The sequence below is a fragment of the Pogona vitticeps genome, chromosome 5 (genome assembly GCF_051106095.1).
Source record: "Pogona vitticeps strain Pit_001003342236 chromosome 5, PviZW2.1, whole genome shotgun sequence".
Taxonomy (NCBI): domain Eukaryota; kingdom Metazoa; phylum Chordata; class Lepidosauria; order Squamata; family Agamidae; genus Pogona; species Pogona vitticeps.
The window spans coordinates 118,380,849-118,407,317 of record NC_135787.1 but is presented as its reverse complement, the minus strand read 5'-3'; the positions used below and the strand labels follow the sequence as shown (position 1 = coordinate 118,407,317).

Sequence of the window (26,469 nt, the reverse complement as noted above, 5' to 3'; positions counted from 1 at the left end):
TGAGGCCTCCCCCATGGAGATCGACAGCGGGTACTCCCCCATGGAGATTGACGGCGAGGCCTCCCCCATGGAGATCGATGGCGAAGCCTCCCCCATGGAGACCGACAGCGGGTACTGCCCCATGGACATTGACGAGGAGTACTCCCCCATGGAGACTGCTGGCGAGGCCTCACCCATGGAGATCGATAGCGAGGCCTCCCCCATGGAGATTGATGGCGAGGCCTCCCCCATGGAGATCAACGGCGGGACCTCCCCCATGGAGATTGATGGCGAGGCCTCCCCCATGGAGATCAACGGCGGGACCTCCCCCATGGAGATTGACGGCGAGGCCTCCCCCATGGAGATCGACGGCGAGGCCTCCCCCATGGAGATCGATGGCGAGGCCTCCCCCATGGAGATCGATGGCGAGGCCTCCCCCATGGAGATCAACGGCGGGACCTCCCCCATGGAGATTGACGGCGGGGCCTCCCCCAAATGTACCTGCAGCATCTGTATGTGTGCCCGAAAATCATCACGGCGGCATACCAAGAGGCGCTCTTGTAGCGCATTCAGTTCATGTTGGAGAGGATCCCTGTGTGCACACCGGGTGAGGTTCCCTTCCCAGGGTGAAAATATTAGCCAGAAGATTGGGCCAAATCCATATCGTCTTATTATCAGGAGTATTATCATGATCAATAGTATTATCAGACAAGAGGGCCTTCTTCAATGACCAATGCAAAGATATCGAGGAAAATAATAGAAAGGGAAATACCAGAGATCTGTTCAAGAAAACTGCAGATATTAAAGGAACATTTTCTTCAAAGATGGATATTATAAACGACAAAAATGGGAGGGACCTTACAGAAGCAGAAGACATCAAGAAGAGGCGGCAAGAATACGCAGAGGAATTCTATCAGAAAGATCTGGATGTCTCGGACAACCCAGATAGTCTGGTTGCTGACCTTGAGCCGGACATCCGGGAGAGTGAAGTCAAGTGGGCCTTAGAAAGGGTGGCTAACAACAAGGCCAGTGGAGGTGATGGCATTCCAGTGGAACTGTTTAAAATTTTAAAAGATGACGCTGTTAAGGTGTTACGTTCAATATGCCAGCAAGTATGGAAAACTCAGCAGTGACCAGAGGATTGGAAAAGATCAGTCTACATCCCAATCCCGAAGAAGGGCAGTGCCAAAGAATGCTCCAACTATCGCATAATTGCACTCTTTTCACACGCTAGCAAGGTTGTGCACAAAATCCTCCAAAGCAGGCTTCAGCAGTATGTGGACTGAGAACCCCCAGAAGTACAAACTGGATTTCGAAGGGGCAGAGGAACTAGAGACCAAATTTCTAACATGCGCAGCATTATGGAGAAAGCCAGAAAAAAGTTCCAGAAAAACATCTACTTCTGCTTCATTGATTAGCAAAAGCCTTTGACTTTGTGGAACCAAAGCAAACTATGGCAAGTTCTCAAAGAAATGGGAGTGCCTGACCACTTTATCCATCTCTTGAGAAATCTATACATGGGACAGGAAGCAACTGGATACGGAACAACTGATTGGTTCAAAATTGGGAAAGGAGTACGACAAGGCTGTATGTTGTCACCCTGCTCCTTTAACTTATATGCAGAATACATCATGCGAAAGGCCGGACTGGACGATATCCCAAGCCAGAATTAAGACTGCCGGAAGAAATATCAACAACCTCCGATAAGCAGATGATACCAGTCTGATGGCAGAAAGTGAGGAGGAATTAAATGAGGTGAAAGAGGAGAGTGCAAAAAACGGTCTGAAGCTCAACATAAAAAAAAAACTAAGATCATGGCCACTGGTCCCATCACCTCCTGGCAAATAGAAGGGGAAGATATGGAGGAAGTGACAGATTTTACTTTCTTGGGCTCCATGATCACTGCAGATGGAGACAGCAGCCACGTAATTAAAAGACGCCTGCTAGGGGCGTCTTTTAATTTTGTTAAAAGACGACAAACCTCGACAGCATCTTAAAAAGCAGATACATCACGTTGCCGACAAAGGTCCACATACTCAAAGCTATCGTTTTCCCAGTAGTGATGTATGGAAGTGAGAGCTGGACCATAAAGAAGGCTGACCATCAAAGAATTGATGCTTTTGAATTGTGGTGCTGGAGGAGACTCTTGAGAGCCCCCTGGACTGGAAGGAGAACAAACGTATCAATTCTGAAGGAAATCAACCCTGAGTGCTCACTGGAAGGACAGATCCTGAAGCTGAGGCTCCAATATTTTCTCAACATCAGGGTCTTTTCCAGGGTGTCTTCTCTTCTCATGAGATGGCCAAAGTACTGGAGCCTTAGCTTCAGCATCTGTCTTTCCAGTGAGCACTCAGGGTTGATTTCCTTCCAGGGGACTCTCAAGAGTCTCCTCCAGCATCATATGTCAAAAGCATCAATTCTTCAGTGGTCAGCTTTCTTTATGGGCCAGCTCTCAATTCCATGCATCACTACAGGAAAAACCATAGCTTTGACTATGCGGACTTTTGTCGGCAAGGTGATGTCTCTGCTTTTTAAGATGCTGTCAAGGTTTGTCATTGCTTTCCTCCCAAGAAGCAGGCGTCTTTTAATTTTGTCACCATCTGCAGTGATCATGGAGCCCAAAAAAGTACAGTGGTAGTTCAACCTACGAACGTCCCTACTTACGGATATATTGACCTACAGACAGCTCCGGGTGCAAGTAGATGTACATTTTTCCAGCTGGAGCAGTCCGTAGGTCAAAATGTCTGTAAGTAGGGACATTCGTAGGTCGAGGGCAGGAAATTCAAACCATTGGTGGCGAAGAGGCTGCTTCTTAGTAGCTCTTTTGCCCCAACGGTTAGGAAAAGGGAGGCTCAGCCTCCCTGGCTTCCACCGCTGCTGCCGCCATCGCCGGGAGGCGAGCCACTGGACCATCCCGTCTGAGCTCAGCTTCCTGGGGGTCCCCCACTGCCGCGATCGCCGCAGCAGGAGACCCCCAGGAGGCTTCGGACCAGCACGTTGCTGCTTTTTTTTCTTTTAAAAAAGTTGTTCTGGGTGAATTTTGGCGGGTAGGTTTGGGCTGGGGTGTATGTTTCTGTGTTGTTTTGTTTTTTGATGTTTTTTTTTTTGCAGTACTAGCGTGGGATGTTTATTTTTGGATTTGTTTTGGCTTTTTGCAGGCCATGGGGCCTGCAGTGTTTTATTTTTATTTTGGGGAGGGGGTATTTTTTTTCTTTGGCCAGAATGGATTAATCGGTTTTCAATGCATTCCTAAGGGAAATGGTGCTTCGACTTGTGAAAATTTTGACTTACGGCCACCATTCCAATATGGGTTAATTTCGTAAGTCAAGGTACTACTGTAAAATCTCTCACTGCCTCCATATCTTCCCCTTCTATTTGTCAGGAGGTGATGGGGCCAGTGGCCATGATCTTGGTTTTTTTTTTTATGTTGAGCTTCAGACTGTTTTTTGCACTCTCCTCTTTCACCCTCATTTAATTCCTCCACACTTTCTGCCATCAGACTGGTATCATCTGCATATTGGAGGTTGTTGATATTTCTTCCGGCAGTCTTAATTCCGGCTTGGGATTTCTCCAGTTCGGCCTTTCGCATGATGTATTCTGCGTATAAGTTAAAGGAGCAGGGTGACAACATACAGCCTTGTCGTACTCCTTTCCCAGTTTTGAACCAATCAGTTGTTCCGTATCCAGTTCTAACTGTTGCTTCCTGTCCCATGTATAGATTTCTCAAGAGATGGATAAAGTGGTCAGGCACTCCCATTTCTTTGAGAACTTGCCATAGTTTGCTGTGGTCCACACAATCAAAGGCTTTTGCTTAGTCAATGAAGCAGAAGTAGATGTTTTTCTGGAACTTTTTTCTGGCTTTCTCCATAATCCAGCGCATGTTAGCAATTTGGTCTCTAGCTCCTCTGTCCCTTAAAAATCCAGCTTGCACTTCTGGGAGTTCTCGGTCCACTTACTGTTGAAGCCTACCTTGTCGGATTTTGAGTATAACCTTGCTAGCGTGTGAAATGAGTGCAACGTACAGTAGTTGGAGCACTTGACCACTTGACTTCACTCTCCAGGATGTCTGGCTCAAGGTCAGCAACTACACTGTCTGGGTTGTCCGAGACATCCAGATCTTTCTGATAGAATTCCTCTGCGTATTCTTGCCGCCTCTTCTTGATGTCTTCTGCTTCTGTAAGGTCTCTCCCACTTTTGTCGTTTATTATAGGGAGAAGACGATGTGCAGGTTTTCATCTTCTGCCTTCTGCTAGCATCCTCCATTGGCACCAGGAACACAAAGAGCCCAAGCTCACGGAGCAGCCTCGAGTCTCTGCACTGCTTTCCCATCATCGCTATTTGCCAAATTTCAGTTATTATTATTATTATCATCATCATTAGCATCATTATTATCATTATTATCATTATCACCACTATTATTATTACTTGATTACTTTCCCACAGTAATCATACGTTAACTACTGATGTATTTCAATAAAAATCTTTCTTGTGATCTATGTTTATGAAGATGCAGATCTGTGTGGCTTTGGGGGGGGGTCTCTTTTCAGGAGCATGTAGAGCGTGCAAACATCAGAGTCCTCTGGAGTCCAGAGGTTCAGAACCTGCAGGTCTCGAGTCAAGGCTCCTTGGCTGTGGCCATCCTTGCAACACCCCTGTTTTCCATCGAGGTGGGTCAGGCTGAAGGAGACCCCGGGTCTTGCTCGGACTCTTCAGACGCACCCCGGGGGGTGAGAGAAAGGCCGGGAGTCTCCACATCGGACTGATTTCCACTGATTCCAGAAATGGACTTGATGTTTTAAATTAAGCACCAAATAAGGCATCAACACAATAAAAATAAAACCATATTTTAAAAAGGAATAAAAAACAAAGGGAACTCACAGGGAAATAATCATCTTCATGAAAGGAATGAGAAGAGAAAATGTTTCTTCATCATAGGAAATCTGTGTCCTAGTTAAAAATATATATATTTCTTCGATTTCCATCTGTCCTGACCCCCAGAACTGGCATGGAAACCAAAGGAGTTTTTTGGGGGGGGGGCTCAGGAGGAACCTGCTGGAGGTAACTCCGCCCATTCCATTGTCCTTCCCCCCCCCCCCGGAGCTGTCCAGACCAGAGGGGGGGGAGACGGGGCGTGCCCTGGGTCAGCCCAGGGATCAGGGCTGGAGGGGGTCGACCTCGCCTTGGAAACCTCAGGGCGCAGCCTGGATCCATCCCTGAGCAGGAGAGAGGTTTCCAGCAAGCCCCCCCCCATGGCGGCGCCTCCTCCCACCCCCATGGGGAGTCTGTCCATCTCATGCCCACCTTTCTGTTTTCCTTAGCTTTAGTAAAACCCTACTGACTGGGGGTTGTACTAAATCTCCACTAAATATTCCGTTTTTCCTTTGAAAAAACAACAACTGCTCCTTTTCTTTCAGGAAATAAGAGGGAACGTTTTAATTTATCTAGGAAGATAAATCTGTGGCCCTTCAGATCTTGTGGGACTAAAACCTCCATCAGCCAAATTAAAGGGAGGATGATGGATGAGGGGAACAACACCTCAAAAGCTATACTTCTCCTCCCTCTTCAGGAAAAAAAAATCACTTTTTAAAAAAAAAAGAGAGAGCGAGTGGGAAGAGAAAGGAGTATAAGCCCCTCCTCCAAAATAAAAACAAGTCATTGAAAACAGGCTTTTAAAAGCATGCAAGTCTCTCCAGATACTTTAATGATCATCTTGTATAGAATGAATATGCCGTAAAATCAGGAGGCGAGGCTGCTAGGGGATTATGGGATCTGTATTTCTCTCCCACCCACCCCCAATCAGCTTAAGATGCTTAGAGACCTGCTGCTTTGATTCGATTTTTATGAAGTCAAGTTTCCCCAACTTTTTCCTTTGGCAGTGGGGGGGGGAGGAAGGTGTGATTTAAGAATGTACCCCAAAACAACCCACCTCTATCTTCCTGCATCAACGGCTGTGAACAACCCCGTTTCCTGCTTCAGAGAGAGGACAGCCAGAAGCTGCTCAGAAGCCAGAGACAGAGGCTATGGCAAAGAAGTGGTTCTCTCTCTCTCTCTCTCTCTCTCTCTCTCTCTCGCTCGCTCGCTCTCTCGCTCTCTCAATCTCTCCCCCCCCACCAATGGTTTACTCCCCAGGATCCTGGCCCTGCTCCACCTTTCTCAAGTCCGGGTTCTGCTTTAATTTTCCCCTACACTCAAACGGCAAGCTAACTGAAACACAGGCTGGATTGGAAGGGAGCAAGCAAGCTCAGGAAATGGTCAGGGTGGCTTTTCTCCACAAGATAAAATATACAACGCGCGACCAGGCACATCACTTCCTTTCCTGAACGGAGAGACAAAATTGCTACCCACGCTCTGCTGCCACCTCTCCGGTCGTCTTGGAACTGACCGCAAGGAAGCCTCTTCCGACCAAAATCCACACCGTTTTTACTAAGACACAGGCTTGCGGGTCGCCACTTACCCATAGGCATCCTACACATTTCTACTCGCAGAGGAGTCCCACAGAGTTCGGTGGCGTTGAGGCAGGGACTGACAAAGACCTCCACCCGAAACCCTGCAGCTGAATCACCTAATTGAGAAGACGGGGGTGCTTCTCAAATCCCACCCACCTCCCGAGGAGGTGCCCAGAAAAAGATCCCTGTTCTTCTATCTGATCAATAACTGGAGATAAAAGCAAAGTCCCCTCCCCCGGGTCAAAACTGGGTTTGGCCCAACTGGGCACATTCCAGAGGATTTTGGACTACAGCTCCTATCATCCACAGCCAGCACGGCCTTCATCAGCTGCAGAAAATCTTTTGCCAGTTCGGTTCTTTGATGGGACAGGAAGGGCCGTTAGAACGCTTAGCAAGGCAAGGCTGGAGAACCTTGGCAACTTTGCTTCGCTCAATTTGAATGCTGGCCCTTGCTGGCAAACAGAGCCTTTCTGATACGATAAAAAAGAGATAAATTACCAACATGTCCACGTTTGTAACTCTCAAGAATTCTACCCTTCTAAGATTCCACTCCTCAGCAAAGACATATTTTCCCCCCAGAGCACAGATAACCAGAAATGTGATTTATTTCATATATACAAAACTGAGGCCGGCCCTTCCCTCTCAAGCTGACCTAGCCTGCAGGGCTTCTGTTATGAGGGAAAAGAGCAGCATCGACTCTCAGGGAGAGAGAGAGGCAGACTTTTAAAACAAATGCTCAAATCACTAAATAAATAAAGCCATGATTTCTCAGAGGAGAGGAAATCCTGTCACCGTTTGCACGGGGCACAATCAGAGACGCTATTAATTATCTCCTTCTGTTGGACAAAGAATCTGAATTACCACCATCACGCCTCCAGAGAGAGGAGGCAGCTGAGACCACACAGCGCGAGGGTGGCTGATGGGTTTCCTTGGCTTGCACCCAGGTGGCCCTGAGCCAGCTGCATGGGGGACCCAGGGCGCCCCCAGGAGGGGGGGCGAGAAACCACTTCTGAGTCGACTGAGAAAACCCTAGGAGGGCCACCATTAGGTCGTAAATCATCATCATCATCACTAAATCTGATACTAGAAACAGATTAAAGGCAAACTGGAATGGTAACCACCAGACTTTAAAATAGCATTCCCCCCCCAGCTTGACAGCAAATGTTAGCACCATCTGTTTCCAAAACCACAGACATCTGGTTTGTGGCGCAGTGGTTAAAACGCTGTACTGCAAGCTAAAACTGTGCTCACGACTTGGGGTTCAAATCCCAGGTAGCCGGCTCAAGGTTGACTCAGCCTTCCATCCTTCCGAGGTCGGTAAAATGAGTACCCAGCTTGCTGGGGGGGCAATGTGTAGCCTGTATAATTAAAAATTGTAAACCGCCCGGAGAGTGCTTCTAGCGCTATGGGGCGGTATATAAATCCAATAAATAAATAAATAAATAAATTAAAGAAGGTGTGGGAGGGATGCAGGGGGAAAAACCTCCTATATTCCCATTAATGTTGAGGAGGTGCAGGATTTCGGTGGGCATTGGTTAAGACAAGTGGGCGACTCAAGGCAAAAATCTCATGTTTTTTCTTTTCTTTCGAAGAAGGCACAGAACAGGCTGTATTTCCTGAGAATGCTCGGCAAGTTAAATTTATCTCAGCATTTACTTCTGTCATACTATCGTAGCACCATTGAGAGTGTCCTAACCTATGGCATTCTGGCATGGTTTGGGAGTAACTCTGTAGCGGACAAAAAACCTCTACAGAGAACCATTAAAATTGCCCAGAATATCATCGGGCTCCAGCTACCAACCTTGGATGACATCTTCACATCCCGCTGTCTAAGGAAGTCACACAACATCCTGAGAGACTCTTCCCATCCTGCTTATAACTTTTTTGAACTGTTACCATCTGGCAGGAGATATAGAACAATTAAGACTCGGACCACACGTTTTCTCAATAGTTTTTATCCCAGAGCTATAATTGCAATTAATAATGAGCTTAAAGACCACCAGTAGTGAATAATTAGTTGGACTGTGTTACTTGGCCTGCGGTGTAGATGTTTGTATTTTTAGTGGGGGATTTTTTAGTGGGTGAGGAGTGTTTAGGGAATTTTATCTGTGTGCATGTGTCTGGTCTCTGGGTGTCTGTGAATTTCGTTGTATGTGTATACTGTGTATATACTTACAATGACAATAAATTATTATTATTATTATTATTATTATTATTATTATTATTATTATTATTATTATTATTATTATTATTATTATTATTATTATTTTCCTGGAGGTTTGGAAGGCGGGACCCTCTGATTATTCTGTCCCTCGCCCCAAAAGAGTCACTCCAAATTCACAAATTGCAACACACACACACACACACACACACACACACACACACACACACACACACACACACACACACACACACACACACACACACACACACACAAAAGGCCATGCTCTGATGTCTTCTGATCTCCCTCTTGCAGTCCTCCTGAAGCTTCCCTCAAGGCCCCAAATGGCCCCTTCTAGGAACTGGGAAGTCACTTGATTCAGAGGACGCACAAAGCTAGGTTTTGATGGCCCACAGAAGCAGGGTGTGGTTTTCTTTTCGGAGGGGGCGGGAGAACTGATCTTGTCCCCCACACATCCCCTCAGGGGGATCAAGCTTGTGTTGCCTCCAGAACTACCTGGAGAAGAACTTCCTGGTTCAGTTGGAAATGGGATCCGAGCCTTTTCCCTGTTCCAGTGATTTATTTCAGTTTCGACCAGACTCATTCTGTGCAAGGAGCCCGGATACAGTAATAGGCGTTGCTCAACCTCTCCACCTGCCTTCAGAGCCAAACACTTTTTTAAAAAAATTCATTTCCAAAGGAACAGTTCTATCCACCCCTCCTAGGAAAGCAAACTTTCCTGTCCCGACTTTGGCACCGAACAGAGAAAAGAAATAAAAATGCAATAAATACGGCCATTGGCTTGCTCTGCGAACCGGGCGAAAGAGAGATAACACGCTCAGGAAACAACGTATTCCTGACCAGTAAATAAAGGTTTAACCCTCATTCGCTTTTTGAAAAGCAGTCTCTTGTAATTACAGTAGAAAACCCTGAAAACTTAATAATAAATTGTTTAAAAAGTAACTCTTCCTTATCCGGTTTCACAACAGTAATCTAAACAAATTACTTTGTGTCCACCCTGCCCGAAAATGACGGCCTTCCCCCATCCCTCCCCTCCAGGTGCAATGGGTGACAACTCCCATCATCCACCAGCCAAAACGGCCAAATAGTCACAAAAACCCAACTTTCTGGTGAAATAATCCCGGGCCATCTTTGCTGGCTGCACAAAATGAGCCACTTTGGATCTTCTATCTCATTTTAATTTCGTTCCAAAGCATGTTTTTGCAGGATATAAATGTTACAGAGAAATCCCAAAGTTCTGATGGCCCTCGTCGCCTCCATCCGAGTGGACTCTAAATGTGAGGGGAGGCACTTCCGTCTCCTATCCATGCCACCTGGGCTTCTGGATAAATGAAACCAAGAGGAGGGTAGAGAGGTCTCGGGGGGGGTATTCCAAAGCGGCTACCCTCATGGTGCACCCCAAGTTCCAGTTGTGACACTCAGAAAGGCCCTTCAGTTGGGCCCCACCGCCGACCTCCGCAGGTCAACCCCCGTTTCCTCCAGAAACTTGGCAAGCGGTGATGCGTCTGCTCAGGGACAGGCCTGGCTCCAGGCTGAGTGTGTAATGTCTTCTTCCTCGGCCGGGATAATGGCTTGACCTTCTTTTGTGCAATCAATGAACATCCCATCTGCAAAGTGGGTTGCCCCGCCGGCCGTTGGTGTCTGGCAAAGGGCGAAGGTTCACCGTCGAAACTCCAGACAGGAAGAAGGAAGTGCAAGTGGGTCAGAAAGGCCCCCCTCACGGCCAAGCAGATATTTCAGGAGCGATCAAACGAGGGGCGGAAGGCAGCCGCTGGCTTTCACTCTTTCTGCCCAACAACAATCACTCAAAGGTAGATTGCCCTGAGCTGGGGGGGGGGCGTCTGGTTTAGGTTCTTCCCTTCTGTTCATTTGTCTTATCCCTTTTCAGAGAGCATTTAAACCAAGCAATGTAAGGGTGAGTGTCACGGAATCGGGAAACTGTTGTCCCCCATGAATGTTGACACTCCGTTTGACCCCGGATCCATCAGGGCTTTTTCAGCCTGGCCTACCTGGCAGGTCTCTAGGAGGATAAAGCAGAGAAGAGGAGAACAGTGCCTGCCATTCTGAGCTCACTGCCTTGAGTTGGCATTTACGGCAATGGTTCCATCAACAAATAACAAACCCATCTGGATACCTAAATGATGGACATTAAGGTTGCGATTTGAAATACCTTTCTTTTTCCCCTTTTCGTAGAGGGGGGCCAGGAAAACAGATGATTATTTAGATTTTTAGACACTCGGGGGGAGGGGTTGTCTGGGAAGACAGCTTCAGTCCAGGTTTCACTTTATGTTTGAGATTCTTACCCACGGTTAAGACAGCAAACCCCGGCTGTTTTGCTAATACCGATGAATGTTTAAACCAGCACCAAGCTGACCAAGGGCAGTTTGTGCTAACCATGGTTAAGCACAGCGCCTGTATGAGAGTGGCTGAAGGTAGCTTAGGCTAACCACAGTTAAGCATCCTATCTCAACCAGAGCCACCAAAGATCAGTGGCCCCTCCACCCACAGCAGGGCCAACGGGGTCAGCCACAGAGCCTCCTCCGGGGCCACAGAGGACACCAAACACGAACCACGGTGGAACGTCTGACCTGCACTGGGGCCACCAAGGATGGAAGAGCGGAGAGGGCGATCTAGGGACCCAGGGGCTGGGCAGAGCCCACCGGACTCACCAGCTTCTGAAACAGGTGCCCGACCACCACGCCGCTGTCCCAGTTCTGGATCTGGGGCCACAAGCTGTCATAAAACTCCTTGTGGATTTCGTAGATGTCCTGGATCTTGTAGAAAATGGTCTCGATCTGCTGGATGGTGAGGACCGGCTGGGAGGTGGTGGCTGTCGCCTTCAGGGGCTTCATCGGCTGCAGAGGACAGGAGGAGACAGATGGAGCCCTCTGGCCCTGGGACTTTTAAGAAACACAACTTTATATTTTTTGGACTCGCAGACAGAGGACTGGAAAATACAGCCACCCGTCGGCCGACAAATGTTGGAAACTGTTTTCTACTGAATTTAGGGTGTCTTGCCTTCATCATCATCATCATTATCTTCTGCTGCTGTCTGGACCGGATTACCGCCACCCCCTTTCTTTTAAAAACCAGAAATCATGAGAAAGATCTTAAGGTCACTTCTCCCTTTCTCTCTTTTTAAATGTTGTTTCAGGCCTCAAACAGGTACAGGAATAAAATAACCTTCCCTTGGAGGATCCCACCTGCTGGAAGCTTCTAGGTGCTTCTCCTTTGTGAGTTGAATTCCCACCCCCAATCATCATTACCAGTGGGCTGCCGATGGCCCAGAGACGGTTCAGTTTCTACCTCCCATCTAGCGATCCGTGTCTCTTATAACTGATGATGGAAGAGCCCCCCTGGCCCACCTGTGGCCTTACTCTTGAACACACAGCACCAGGGTAGGAACGTCACAACATCTGAATGCAATATATAAAAAGCCTGAGGTGGGTGGATAGGACTTGTTGGGGCCCAGAACTCCCATAATTCTGCAACCATGCATTTTACCAGCAACAAATAACAATGTATGCTTGCGATCAAGTCCGGTCTAATGCAAATTTGGGGTGGGGGGTCGGTTTTGTCGTCCATGGCCAACTCAGACCCGTCAGCCTTGCAAAAGATCTGCTCCCGGACGGAGCTGAAAAAGGGCCAGAAAGGGTTGGTCAAGAGGGTATGAGATCCTTGGCTGACAACCTCTGTCTCTCTGCGCTCTCTCTCCCCCCCTCCAGCTTTGCCACCTGGCCTTCAAATGCCTTTCCTAGGAATGGGGTTATTCAGAAATCGAATTCACGCAGAAATGATGGGAGACCGGTTTCCCAGGCTGCCCCCTCCCCTTCCCAAAAAGCAAGGTGATACCAGATTTTGACCGCCAGGTGGAGCAACCCACCCCATAATATGCAATACCAGATGCCCACAAGAATGGACAAGTGAGTTATTCAACCAAGAAAGAAAGGAGGGGAGAAAAGTAACTTCTCTAGAAGACAACTCTTAGGATCTCCTGGCAAGTGTGGGCATTCTGGGAAGTGTCGTCCAAAAACCTGGTTTCTCCCAGGGTATCCAAGGATAACCAGACTCTTTTTAATTCTTGCTTAAGTCATTTGCTCAAGAAACCTGGACGCTCTGAAATGCAGGATGCCCAGGAAACGGGCTCTAAGCCAGAGGCCAGAATCCTGCAGGGGATTTGCGCCGTCATAAGCGTCACTAGTGTAAATCTCAGGCGCAAACAATCACAAATTGAAGAGCCGATGCTCCCATTCCGGGTCACAATAGGATGCTGGACATAAGTGGCGCATTTATGTACAGCCGTAATTACCAACGTTTGGGGGCAGAACTCAGGAGAGGCGAGTTCAAGTCCCCATAGATGAAATAATATCCATTGGCTGACTTCGAGCCCGTCATTCTCTCCCACCTCTAAACAAACAAACAAACAAACAAACAAATAAATGATTCCAGGGAGTTTGGACGCATAGAAAAACAGCAACCAGCCTAATCCCAGTGATCCCAAGTGTTTTTTTAAAAAAATCCAATTTTGTTGGCACTTAATTCCCAAGCAGCTTAAAGTATATGCACAGCCTTGTTTATAGCAATATCCATTGGCCACGTCACGTGTCTTAAGCTCTCATCTTATACAAGAGCCAAAGATCCCCGTCAAATAGACCAATTTGACCAACAAATGTAATTTCCCCGTAAATCGCCGGGATAACAAAATCCTAGAACAGCCTGTGTTCAAGAAGTCTGATTTCCTCTTGTGTGGCTTTAACACCATTATTGCGGTTTAGACATACAGTTTATGCTTACAAATGAACTGCAGTGCAAATGACAATGGTTTTAATGGATGTCCCTGATGCAAACACAGACCTTTTTATACAGGATAATTACAGCAATGGGTTTATTCTCAGAGGTGATGCGGGGGAGGGGGAGAAATTACAGGTTTTACTTTTCTGAAAAGATTACAGACAGCAAGCTGGAAAACACCTCTCTGCATGACATTTTTGAGCCAACGTGGGCAATTCCCTTTCGAGGGCTGAATTCGAGTCACAGACATTCCCGGAGGTCATGTGCCCGGGGATGGGTGGGTGGGGGTGGTGGTCAGGGTTTTACTTTTAAGCTCCTACAGCTGGTAACCAAAGCCCTGAGGAAGCAGCTCAGCCTTTTAGAAAAGAGAAAATCCCTCAGAAAAGGTTGGAAGGGTTGGATTTGGCTTGAAGGCCTGATTTGACCCAGGGCATCCGGTTACCCACCCCTGCTGCACAGAAACCGCGCCTGCTGGGGAGGAGGGAACAATGAACATATCTTTATGCTTTAAGTGTCTCCCCTCTTCCCGGTGACAGGCACGGCCACTGTTCATGCGCACGTCTCGTAAGTTAACGGCAACTTTCCCGCTCACATGCCTCTCCAGCAAGCATGTGGGAAAATACTTCCCAGGCACTGGTCAACAGCACCCTACTCAGAGATCAGCCATATATAACTCAGCAAGCAGCTTTCCTTTGTCCCGTTATGTGCCCTTCCCACACAGCCTGGTATGTTGCGATTTTCTGCACACCTGCACTTTATAGGTCCGCTTTTTCGGAAATCAAACATTATTTCTAGTTGAACTTGGTTTGTAAATAAAATAACAAAAAGTAAAAAAAGAAGACGGAGACAGCACCCCGGCTCAAATTCCAGCCACTTACCGCAGCACCCGGTCCATCTGCAGGGGTGGGGGAAACGCTCTCCGATCCATCCCTGTTGTCGCTGGCGCTGCCCCCCTCTGGATTGCGGGCACCGAGGTGGGGGGAAATAGTGGCTGATTCGTCAATGTAAGGCATGGTCTCTGAGCCGCCGGGGGGAACTTTGGGCTCCTCGTTGCCCTCGGCATCATATTCCTCGGTGCCGTAGTTGAAATCTGTCCAAAGAAAAATGGGGAAGCCTGGTCAGTGTGGGCTGCAAGCCCAAGTGAAGGCAGCAAATCCCCAGTGGGTTTTAGTCCGAACGCTGAAAGAGCAATCCGAGATGTCAGACTTGTTTTTTGCAGATAGGGTGCAGCAACGTGGACGGTTCTTGTTTTTTGTTTTAAATTTAGACCAAACCCTGGAGCAGAGCCATCGCCTCCTGCAAAATCAACGTCGCCTGCTCGGAAGTCAATACAGATTCTTTCAACTTTGCCACCCTGAGCCCAAAGGCGAGAGCCAAACAGAAGCCCATTTTGGGTGACGGTCAGGCTGAAGAAGGGGCGAGTGAAGAACTTTGCATGCTTTACTTTCTGAAAGCCCTTCCCCAGGACTTCTGCCTGAGTGAGGAAGACCAGCTGCATCTCATCCTTTTCCCTGACCTGCTGGCTTTCTACAAGCAAGGAATGCCTTGTCCGTAATTTATAGCCACAAAACCACAGGTATACTGTAATTGCCAACGTTGCTGGATCGAGGACCCAGGACACTCAGATTAAAGATATCACCGGGTCATCTTGGGCCAGATTGGAAGCAGAAGAGAACCACCCCTCCCACACCTTGAACTTGTGGGGAGGAAAGGTGGCATGGAAATCTAATAAATCAAGGACTCAGGAAGAGGCCTGCACACCCACACCCCGGAGGTGCACCGGCAGAGAGAGGCAAGCCCTGTGCATGGTTCGAGGCAGGGAGGTAACATGTGGGCACGTACCAACCGCCCGCCTTTCCTTCTCCCCCTCCGGGGGCACCATTCCACCCACTCCTCTCCCTGCTGCAAACCCATCTCCCGCCACCCACTCTGCACAGACTCAAACGCACGCACGTGTGCCTGCCGGTGCCTAACCCCTCCCCCGCCTCCCCCACCCTCATGGCTTGACACACTTCCCCACATTTCCCCCAATTAAGCACGCCTCCTTGAGTGCCGCTTCAAATCCCTCAATTACGTGCGGCAGCTGGCTGGCTGGGTGCCCCCGATGCGCGTGGCAGAGCACCCTGGTGAATAACGGGGAGGAGGAGGAGGAGGAAGAGGCGAGGGAGAGAGAGAAAGGGAGATCGCAGGACGGGGTCACGACTCTCTCTGAAAGACCCAGGTCCAAAACCCTCTGCTGGGGCCGCAGAGCTAAACAAGCCCCTTCATCATCCTCAGTTTGACTTACCTACCTCGCAGGGCTGTTGTGAAGATTAAGGAGCAAGGACCAGACCTGTGGACTCCACGTGGAGCTCAGGTCACCTGGCTTTAAAAGGCTTTTCCCGGCCCGATTAGCCACCCTCTGGCCCCTGGACTATTGATGGGGCGGAGGGAAGGTGCTGGACTATATGAGAGGGTCTGGCCTTGCCTGAACCGAGGCAGGGCTCCGAAACGCCAGAAGCAACTTTTTTTCCAAGTCTGGTGCTGTCTGTGCTGGGTCCCTTAGGGGCACGAGAGCAGCCGCCAGACTCTTCAGAGTGGGTCCTCTGGGCTCCTAATTTAAGCTGAAACTTAGAATCCTAGGATGGGAGGGTTCAAAGATGCACCTAAAGGTCATCTAGTCCAGCATCCCCCCCCAAACGGAGAGTTCCTTGGAGGAAAATACAGATTCCCTCAGCATCGGTGTCTCTCCTGCTCCTCCGTGTATCCCACAAACACCCCTGCGAGATAGACTAGGCTGAGAGAGATCACAGGTTTCAAGGCAGGAACCTGGATCTCACACCTCCTCGCCCTCTACTGTACTCTACCCACTAGGCTACTCTGTTCACAAAGGCCTTCCCAACCAGATCACAAGATGCTCAAAAGACTTGTGCCGGGGAGGGGGGGTTTGAGGCGTGGACACGAACCAGCCAGCTGCTCCTCGTTTCCAGAAATTATTATTTTTTCATTGAGCGGCCACCTGTTTCTAACTCACTAGCCACCGGTTTCTTATTTCAAAGAGGAGCTCCTTGTTTAGTAGCCCACCCGCTGCGGTACTTCATTCGGCAGCTGCTCCAGGCTTATTTTGAGGAACACATCCTTATTTAGTAGCCACCGGCTCCTAATTTAGTAGCCACGCGCATTGTCCCTTATTGAGTGGCCACCTGCCCAACCGTTTCAAACAAGGACCAGGGAGGGAGGTGCGCTACGATTATCTCTCCCAGCTGGCCCACTGGCCAAAAGGACTTCCATCAGCAGGAGTGCCCCTGTTCTGGGGACTTCCACGGGGCTCAGTTTGCAATCCCCCCCAACCCAGGATGCCAAGTCCACCTAACCCCACATCGCCAAGAAGAAAAGAGAAGAGAAAAAACAGCCAGCGGTGCCAACCAGGAAGGCGAGCATCTCGAGCATTCTCCCCCCCAAAAGATCGAGCAGAGAATCAAACCCTAATCCCATCTCCACACACACCCCCCACATACACAAACAAATAAATAGATAAATAAAAAGGGAAGGTCCCGGCAGGGAAGACCTACTGCTGTAGATCCAGGAGAGGCGAGGCAGACCCGGCTGGCTCAGGGGCTCCATCGGGAGAAGGGAAGAAGGAGGGAAAAGCCTTCAGACCTCCCAGCCGCCCAGCATTTCAAAACGAAGAGAGGATGGGGAAGGAAGGGGCTTTTGGGGAGGGGGGCGAGAGGGAGGGGGGGTCAGAAATCAGGAGGCCAATTTGGAGTCTGGATCCTCCAATGTCAGCCTGGACGGGGCGAGGGGGGAGAGAAAGAGAGTAGGGCAAGGATGGGAGAAGCCCCCCACCCACCCAGCCAAAAAGAAGCCGGGCTGTGATGACAGGCGGGTGGCACCGGGAGAGAGGAGTACACGCCAGCCCTGCCGGGAGGGATGTCTGGGGCTGGCAGAGTCGGCGGGGGGGGGGAGCTTACTTCCAAAGCGTGCTTGTCTGGGGGGGGATGAGAAGGCGAGGAGGAGCTGCCCACCAATGGCGAAGAAGGCGAAGAAGACACCTTCTGTCCCGCCTCCTCTTCCGCCACCTCCTCCTCTTTTGCCTGACAGAAAGGGGGGGATAATGATTATGCCACAGTGAAGAGGGGACCCCCCTCTGCCCCCCCCATGGATGGCATGGGGGGAAGAGAGAAGATGAGTCTCCCGTGCCCTGCAACGGATCTCTGAGGACGAGCGGGGGTTGGGGGGCAAGGAAAGCCGCGATCACGCCCCGTGCAGGACGGCGGCCACGCTCCCCTCCTGCACCCCGAGAAGTCCCCATGCTCTCCTGGGCCTCAAAAAGTGCCACCCCCGAGCTCTCTTACTTTTGCTAGGCTCCCTCCTGAGGGCTAGAAGCATGGCTTGCCTGGAGCCCAGTGGGGAAGCCCCCCCTCTTTGCACGCGGAAGGGAGGACCCCACACACGGTGAACATGAGGTCATCTGTCACCTTCCTTGCTACAGAAGCCCCCACCCAGCCAACTTCATGGACCAGCCGCCTCCGGACAAGCCAAGGGCAAGGGATAATGGGAAATGTAGTCCCAAAGCCTGTCCGGAGCAAAAAAGGCTCTCCCTCCTCCTCCCTCCCCCCCAATGAACTTCTGAGGATTACAACAGCCGACGTGGCCTCTGTCACTGACAGATTCTGTGGGTTTTAGTTACCTAAAAATGCAACTTTTAAAAAACTCGCCATTTGCTCCCAAAATGTCAGTTACCAGCTGGTCCAGACAGGCTGTTCGCCCACTGAAGCCGAGATGATTTCCAACTGAGTTTGGAAAATTACTTTTTAAAAGTCATTAACTGCCTTTATAAAACACACACAAGGCCCCACAAATGCAGACGGTTATAATTACTTTGACAGCTGACAAAGTAACTCTGTCTCTTCTTGCTGATTCAAAACGTACTCTGTTATATTTAGTTAATTCTTCCCCTACGCCCATAAATGCAACAAGCCACTAGTGTGTAGTACAACATGGGATTTGAGAAACAAGGCTACACACTTCTTGTAACGGTGATGATGAGTTAATTTAGAGTTACACCCGAAAACGGTGTCCTATCTTCAGCTGCAATCATCATGTAACTTGGTTACATCTGCTGCAAAAAGGAAGTAATTACAAGGGAGGTTTTTATTTCTGACATGTTATTTCAAACCCTGCTCTGGAGTAAGGCCTGTGGAACTCAGCAAGACTTGACCACTGCATGGAAAAGTATACGGCTGGATAAATCCATATGGGACAAGCGAGGGGTGACACCACAATTTTGTGGTCTTTTAAGAAGCTCCAAATCTCAGGATCTGACAAAATGCAAGGAGGCCCTTTCAGAACCCAGGAATAAATAGCTTATTCTGCTATAACACTTAATTTCTGATTTCAGCTCAGCGCCTATCATAAAGCCATTGACTGGTGATGGGCGGTAAGCTTTTTGCTTTGTTTGAATAGCTCCCGGCCCACATTTTGGGTGCAGAATGGCCTGAGTTCAAATTCTGAATAACAGAGGGCGTGAGGAGTAAGGGGGGGGGGAATAAGCGAAACATCCATCCAGAACAGACAAGATAAAGAAATACAAATGCTGGAAGTTCTTGGGAGGCGATTTCTGGTTTTCCATACAATAGCTCTCAGAGGAGAGACAGTCACATGTGGAACCACACCTTTAAAATCAAAGATTTGTTCCAAACATGAGGACTAGAATCTTTCTCTGCAAAATTCTAGAATACTGGTGTTGGACAAAGCCCTAGGTTTTACCTCTGATTAGAAAGGGACTGGGGAAGAGGGGATGGGGGAAGACCCTTCCCCACCTAAAACCCTGCAGTGACAGAGTTATCTTTGGGTTCATGAGGACTAGAACCTTATTTTGCCAAAAGCGATATAGCAGTGCTGCTGCTTGGTAGACCAAAAAGTTCCAGGTTCAAACTCTGGCCCCTCCAGATTCAAAAAAGGGCTTGATGGGGGGGGGGGGGGACTCATTCTTTTGTCAAAATGTCGGAAGATGCTGCCGATCCAAGCCGTGAATAGAGGCAAAAGATCTCTGTGCCGTAATACGAAGGGGTTCTTCCATCTCCTCATTGTTCTTCTCTTTCTTCTCTAGGCAGGCAGAAGCCAAGGCCACGAGGAAGGAGAACGTGGGGGGCACCCTCCCTCCATCTTCCTTCTGCTCGACCCCCCACTGCCCTCTCCTCGCTTTGTTTTAACATTTAGCCAAAGGAAACGCGGAGGACATCAACCCCAATATGTCAGCGAGCCAGCCAAGCGGAGAAGCGGCCCTCGCTGAGTACTGCCGACTGGTCCGTCCCTGGGGGTCATCGTGGCGGCACAGCAGGCGGCCACCCTTCCTCCCTCCCGCCTAATCCTCTCGACTTCCCACCCACTCCTTTGCCCCCCTCAGCTAACATCGCAGGCAACACCACCCATCGACCAAACAGCGCGAGGACGGAACGGTGCGGCGGGAGGAGAGCATGGCGCATACTCCGGGCTGCCAGCCGGATGAACAAGGGGGATCCGAGATCAAATCAAGCCTGAACTCTATTCTCGACGCTGAACCTGTCCTGCTTTGGGCACATCTTCAGAAGGCAGGAGGCTCTGGAAAAGAAGACCATCACGCTGGGAAAGGTGGAAGGAAGCAGGGAAAGAGGGAGACCCAATACGAGATGGATGGACTCTCTAAAGGAAGCCACAGGCTTACGTTTGCAAGAACCGGACACGACATTCTGGAGATGGCTTATCCAAGGGGTCTCTATAAATTGGAAGCAATGAGACAGCACATAATAACAAACCAAACACATATTTCTGCCCCCCCCCTTCAAGCCATCAGCAGTTCGAGTTCTAAGCGCGCAAGATGCCTGGGAGAAGACATACTTCATCAGCTACAACTCCCATAACCCCCCTCCCCAAGCACAGCTGGCTGGGCATTCTTGGATTTCTACTTTAAAAAAAAAAAGACTTTCCACACTTTTGCTCCTTTCCCCCCAAATGAACCCTAAAGGATTGTTCACACAACTCAGGCTACCCTGATGCTAATCAACTCAATTTAATTATATAAAAAACCCAAACTGAACCCAAAGTTGTATTATTATTATGGTTATCATCGTGATCACGATCTTACACCCTACCCCTTCTCGTGAAGCAAGGCCTGGGAGTATCTAGGATTTAAATGGGTGGGTTTTTCCCCTCGAAAACCTCTTCCCGTCGGCTTGCAACACAATTGTCCTCACTGGGTTTTCTACTCAGATTTCAAATCCGATTTGCAACTGTTTTAATCCGACAAATAAATTAAATCCTAACAGGAGGGGACGTGAGAAACAACTAGACAAACAGATAAACAGATAGAGAGATTAATGAGTAAGCAAGCAAGCAAACCACCAAATCACCAAACTTCCCAGGTCATCTCGATACAAACCTATTGTGAAGAATCTCAAGACTACAGATTACAGTAAATGCAATACCAACTACGGTGTGTCTTCTGCGTGGCACCCTGCACCGTCACTATAAAAACCACCAAGTGGTTTGTAGCTTCTTCATTCGGCACATGATCTCCTGGACGGGAGCCCAGTTTTTTTCGGATCCACGGCTCCCTGCCTAAAATCCCAAATTCCAAGTATCTTGGATCTCAAACGGCAGAAACCAAAAACCCTGCACGATGAGAATTTAGGGAACCAGCAAGCGGACAAAAAGACACGCAGACCTGTCCTGCCAGATGTTGTCAGAAAAGGGTGGAAGACCGGGGGGGGGGGAATACACTAACCCCCAGCTGACTAATTTCATCCCCCCAGGGCCAAAAACCCAACCCCCCCCACTTAGCTCTCTCTCCCCCACCCCAGTGCGCAGCCCCCTCCCCGTTCACTCCCTTGTTCTCCGGCCCCCGTGACTCACAAGGGAAGGGGGCGGTGAGTCACGAACAGAAGGTGGGAAACTGAGGATGAGCGGAGGAGAGAACACACCAAAATTAGCCCCGGGATTACGTGCCAGTGAAAAGAACAAGTGGCCTCGCTTGGATCAGCAAACGAAGCCTCGCTGATCCTTGCTTAGCGCAAACCAGGGACGGCCGCCCAAACCGCCCAGCGGCGAGGACGGTGCAAGGTGCCCACGTGGGTGATGGGTCTGGCAACCCCACTGGTGCGTCGTGGCACGGAAGGGGGGGAACCTGGGCAGGGAAAGCCACACACATCACCTTGAAAGAACACCAGGCCGCAGTGAAGGGAGTGCTTTGCCTGTATACAGGAGGTCCTGGGTTCGAATTTGTGACACCGCTCTCTCTGGACAGAACTAGAGAAAGACACACACCTTCCACACTGCCCCCCCCCCAAGGTGTGGAAAGCAGCCGCTGCCAGGCAGTGCAGACAAAATAGAGTCACATTGAGATGGGGGGATTTTTTTTAATGGCCCACCGTGCTTTAGAAAGCTTCAGGTCCACAGCCAGCCATTCTGAGGCACCTTGACTTGTGTTATATGCAGTGAGAGCTTTTTATTTTGAAACCCAGAAATAGATTTTAGGACAAGCCACTGCCCTGCTCGTTTCAAGTGTGTGACACCCAGGCCAGCCATGATCTCAGGGATGCTGGGGACGGTGCAGCAAAAATCCCTCTGTGCATGCTCAGAGGCTGGCCGGCCTGCTTTCACAACCCCGTCCCTTCCTGCATTGGTTGTAAGAAGAGCAAAGGAAGATTTTTTTTCAAGCGGGGAAGAACATCCCGGGCTGAAGACACACAGCTGATGGAGAAGAAAAACAAGCGCCATCATCAAGAAAAGCTCCTTTCCTCTCCCCCGTTTTGTGCCAGGCCTTCTCAAAACCCTCAGCATTTGCAGAGAGAATGAAAGGCACACACAGAGAGAGAAACACCTTGCAAATTTTAGGATCCCTCTGAGTGCCCCATCCCAGCACCCGTTTTTTGGAGAGCCCTCCAGCGCCACCTTGGGATCAAAAGGGATCCACGCCATCCTTTGGGCAGGCAGGAGGTGGAGATGACCGAGACTACTCTACCCTTTGAATTTCTGCCTGCTCCCCAAAGGCGGAGCGGCGTCCTTTGTGCAAATCTGCCCTTCAGAAGTACGGTCCAGAAAAGTCCAGCTTGGGTTCCTGAGAGTGCTAAAGTGGTCTCTTTTTGTGTGGTCCGGCCCTCCTGCCCGTAAGGGGCCAACAGTTGCCTCCAACACTTGGGCCCGGGGGATACCCCGCCAGCCTGACTCCTTGACGGTCCCCTCCAGGAGAATCCAAACGCCTCTCTCCGGTGCAAGGGAAAGGGCTCGCTTCTTCCAGAGAAGTGACTTCCAGAGATCCTTGGGGTGGGTCTGAAAACCCCGGGGGGGGGGAACATCTCCTATCAGCCCCTGCCCAGTGGAGAGTCAAACTCCCAACGTCTGACTAACTTGCTATGAATGAAAGAATAGCTCCTTGGGGTTTTGGGATGGGCACAGAGGGTGTGCAATGAGATGAAGCTGAATGGACCTCGAAACAGAATTAGGGACTTCTTTTCAGTGGCAGTCTCCCGGTGCGGTCAATGTTTTCCCCGCGTTCTCCATATAGCTTTGCAACAGGATACGTGCCAAGATGTTCTGGCTATATACATTCTGACCGAGCCAGCGTCGAGTATAATTGTTTGAATATTACATTTGGAAGAGGAGGATACGGGTTGAGATCCCTGCACGGTCAAAAAGCTTGGTAAGTATCCCATAATATGGATGCTGGTTTTCGGTATCCATTTTTATTGATGGCAAAAGAACTTCCGACAAAACTATGTGAACTCCAGTGGGACCACATGCACACAAACACACACACACAAGCATACAGTCATTTACTTTTGAAAGCCACCAACGGCCCTTTTCAAAAGGAAGGCCAACTAGCAATATTTAAAATAACTTTAAAAAAAAATAAAGATATGTCTCTACTATGATTTTGGTTACAAACATTTCCTGGACTCCCCTTTCAGAGACCACCCAACCGGGGTCTCTCACAACCTGGCCTGACCCAGGAATCCATTGCAAGAGTCCAAAGAATTTTGAGAAACGAGGGTTCTAAAGCAGAGACAAGGACTTTTCTGTCAACTTGTGTCCTTGTTTCCAACTTGGGACCAGTCAGGAAAACAAGGCAGGCCCTGCCATTTTTGGGTGCACGAGCAACATCTTTGTGATGCAATTCATCACCTTAATAAACTTCTGGTCTTTCTTTCTTTCTTTCTTTCTTTATTAGTGCAGGGGCAACAGGCCCTGCCATTTTTGGGTGTAGGGCAACATCTTTGTGATGCAATTCATCACCTTTATATACTTCTGGTCTTTATTTATTTATTTATTTATTTATGCCATTTTTGGAGTGCAGGGGCAACAGGCCCTGCCATTTTTGGGGTGTAGGGGCAACAGGACCCTGACCCCTCTTTGTGAGGTCATGTTGTGATGCAGCTCATCACCCTAATAAAACCTCTGGTCCAGGACAGCAGCCACCCATCTGGTGAGTGACAGGCGCTCAGTCAGCTGTCTTGATCCAGTGATGGCGAAGACCCGGCGCAAGGTCCCGGTTCCTCCCGGGAACATCTTGGTAGCCGCAGTCAGCTATCTCATCGTTTTTCTTCTTATCACTTTGATGACATTATGTGTGCAGTTTGTTCTCGTTTGGGAACTCCTGCAGAGTTTTACTTTCTTTTGGAACACCTTGGAATCCATGATGATCTTGGTTACAACCATCTATTTGGTGGGTCACCTGCTCTCTGGCATCGGTGGTGATCCAAGGATGGAGCAGACCCAGCGCAGGCTTCTGGTTACTCTCCTTGCAACCTTCATCAGATACCTCATCTTAACTCTCCTCGTCTTGTTCGTAACATTCTGTTACCAGATTGTTTTCCTCTTGAAGATCCTCCAGAGCTTCACTTTTATTCCAAACCTCTGCGACTCAATCAAGAGATGCTCCAGGCGCCTCTTTGCGGTCCGTCAAACGCCACCCCAGCTTTCCAGCGCCCAGGTGAAGGTAGGCTGTGGCTTTACTGTTATGGGTTTGCTTTCCATAAGTAAGCAAAATGCATAGAGATAGGAAGCGGATCTGGTGTCCGTTCTTGAGAAAAAGAGAATGGGAAAAAGGCAGGTTGCTTACCTGTAACCATGGTTCTTCGAGGGGACCTCTCTGAATGCACACGTAAGGGTTTACGCTGCGCCTGCGCTGACGTTCCCGGAGTATTCTAGAGCTAAAAGTAACAATTTTATAGGATGATCCCCCCATGAGGCACCCATGCTCCTCCCACCCAAGATTCCCCTGGTGAGCGTCTTACATCAATATGGTGGAGATGATGGTAATCTGAAGAATGATGGTACGATGAAGCCTAGATAAACATGAAAACTAGTCGAATAGGTTAGGAACGAGACATTAAAGTAGGAAGTTACTTTATCAGGAAAATTGAGTAACAGGTGGATCGGATCACAATCCGGCTATTTCGCGTGTTATGACAGCCCCTAGGAAGGCTGTTTGAAGTAAGTAATTTTGCATTTGAAGAGAAAATGGGCTCGAATGGCGGGCACTTGAGTGAATTTAGACTTATCCATCGACCATAGAGGAACAAAGCGTTGACATGGAGGACGGGTGGCACTGAGTCCTCTGAGAAGATGTGGGACCATAGAGTGAGACAAAAGTTATACTGGACCAGAATCATCTGGTTAATGGGCAACAGTAGCAGATATATAACATTTTAAAGTATCAATAGAAAGGCATTTTTTATTATTTATTTATTTATTTATTTATTTATTTATTTATTTATTTATTTATTTATTTATTCATTCATTCATTCATTCATTCATTCATTCATTCATTCCATTTTTGAGGTACAGGGGCAACAGGCCCTGCCATTACTAGGTGTACGGGCAACATATTTGTGATGCACTTCATCATCTTAATAAACTTCTAGTCTTTATTTATTTATTTATGCCATTTTTGGGGTGCAGGAGCAACAGGCCCTGCCATTTTTGGGTGTAGGGGTAACATCTTTGTGATGCAATTCATCGCCTTAATAAACTTCTGGCCTTTATTTATTTATTTGTGCCATTTTTGGGGTGCAGGGGCAACAGGCCCTGCCATTTTTGGGTGTAGGGGTAACATCTTTGTGATGCAATTCATCACTTTAATAAACCTCTGGCCTTTATTTATTGATTTATGCCTTTTTTGGGGTGCAGGGGCAACAGGCCCTGCCATTACTGGGTGTAGGAGTAACATCTTTGTGAGGTAATACATCACCTTAATAAACTTCTGGTCTTGATTGATTGATTGATTGATTGATTGATTGATTGATTGATTGATTGATTGATTGATGCCTTTTTTGGGGTGCAGGGGCAACAGGCCCTGCCATTTTGGGTGTAGGGGTAACATCTTTGTTATGCAGTTCATCACCTTAATAAACTTCTGGCCTTTATTTATTGATTGATTTATGCCTTTTTTTTTTGGGTGCAGGGGCAACAGGCCCTGCAATTTTTTTGTGTAGGGGTAACATCTTTGTGATGCAATTCATCGCCTTAATAAACTTCTGACCTTTATTTATTGATTGATTTATGCCTTTTGTCGGGTGCAGGGGCAACAGGCCCTGCAATTTTTGGGTGTAGGGGTAACATCTTTGTGATGCAATTCATCACCTTAATAAACTTCTGGCCTTTATTTATTGATTGATTTATGCCTTTTTTGGGGTGCAGGGGCAACAGGCCCTGCAATTTTTTGGAGTAGGGGTAACAGCTTTGTGATGCAATTCATCAAGTCAAATCTGCATTTCCCATAGGAATGCATTGAAAACCATTTGATCCGTATCTGCTCTTTTCTGTCCTTAGAAACTAATGGGAAGCTGCTATTCCGCCTTCGACCACTAGAGGGGGATATTTTGTTTCTTTTTTTCTTAGGTCAAGAAAGGTTCAGGGAAGGCAGGGAAAATACAGTCCAGGCAGTACCAGGCAGTCTGAAGACTGTCTCCCAATCCACTCTCTAAACGCTGGGAGGAGTGAGGAAGCAGACAGGCACCCTTTTCACTAGCCAACAGTTAACTGAAAGTTCACATTTTGCACTTTCCCTGCCTCCCACGTGTTTTTTTTTTCAGTTCTTAACTCAAATCT

The 26,469-nt window shown here is 48.6% G+C and overlaps 1 protein-coding gene and 1 long non-coding RNA gene across 6 annotated transcripts in view; both read right to left on the bottom strand.

The window, feature by feature from the left end:
* Positions 1–14,393: 14,393 nt before the first annotated feature.
* LOC140707408 (active breakpoint cluster region-related protein-like) overlaps positions 14,394–26,469 on the bottom strand; it is a 122,649-nt gene continuing 110,573 nt past the window's right edge. For all 5 annotated transcript variants that reach the window (XR_013545681.1, XM_078394370.1, XM_078394371.1 and 2 more), the window contains one exon: positions 14,394–14,488. Coding sequence is in view for 4 of the 5 variants with exons in the window: in XM_078394370.1 (XP_078250496.1) it covers positions 14,461–14,488 (28 nt within the window). In the remaining variant the exon portion in view is untranslated. The remainder of the gene's footprint in view (positions 14,489–26,469) is intronic.
* LOC144589523 (uncharacterized) lies at positions 23,558–26,115 on the bottom strand. Its single transcript, XR_013545683.1, has 2 exons — positions 25,763–26,115; positions 23,558–25,381 (listed from the first exon to the last, which is right to left on the bottom strand). It is a non-coding gene; the product is annotated as an uncharacterized LOC144589523 (long non-coding RNA).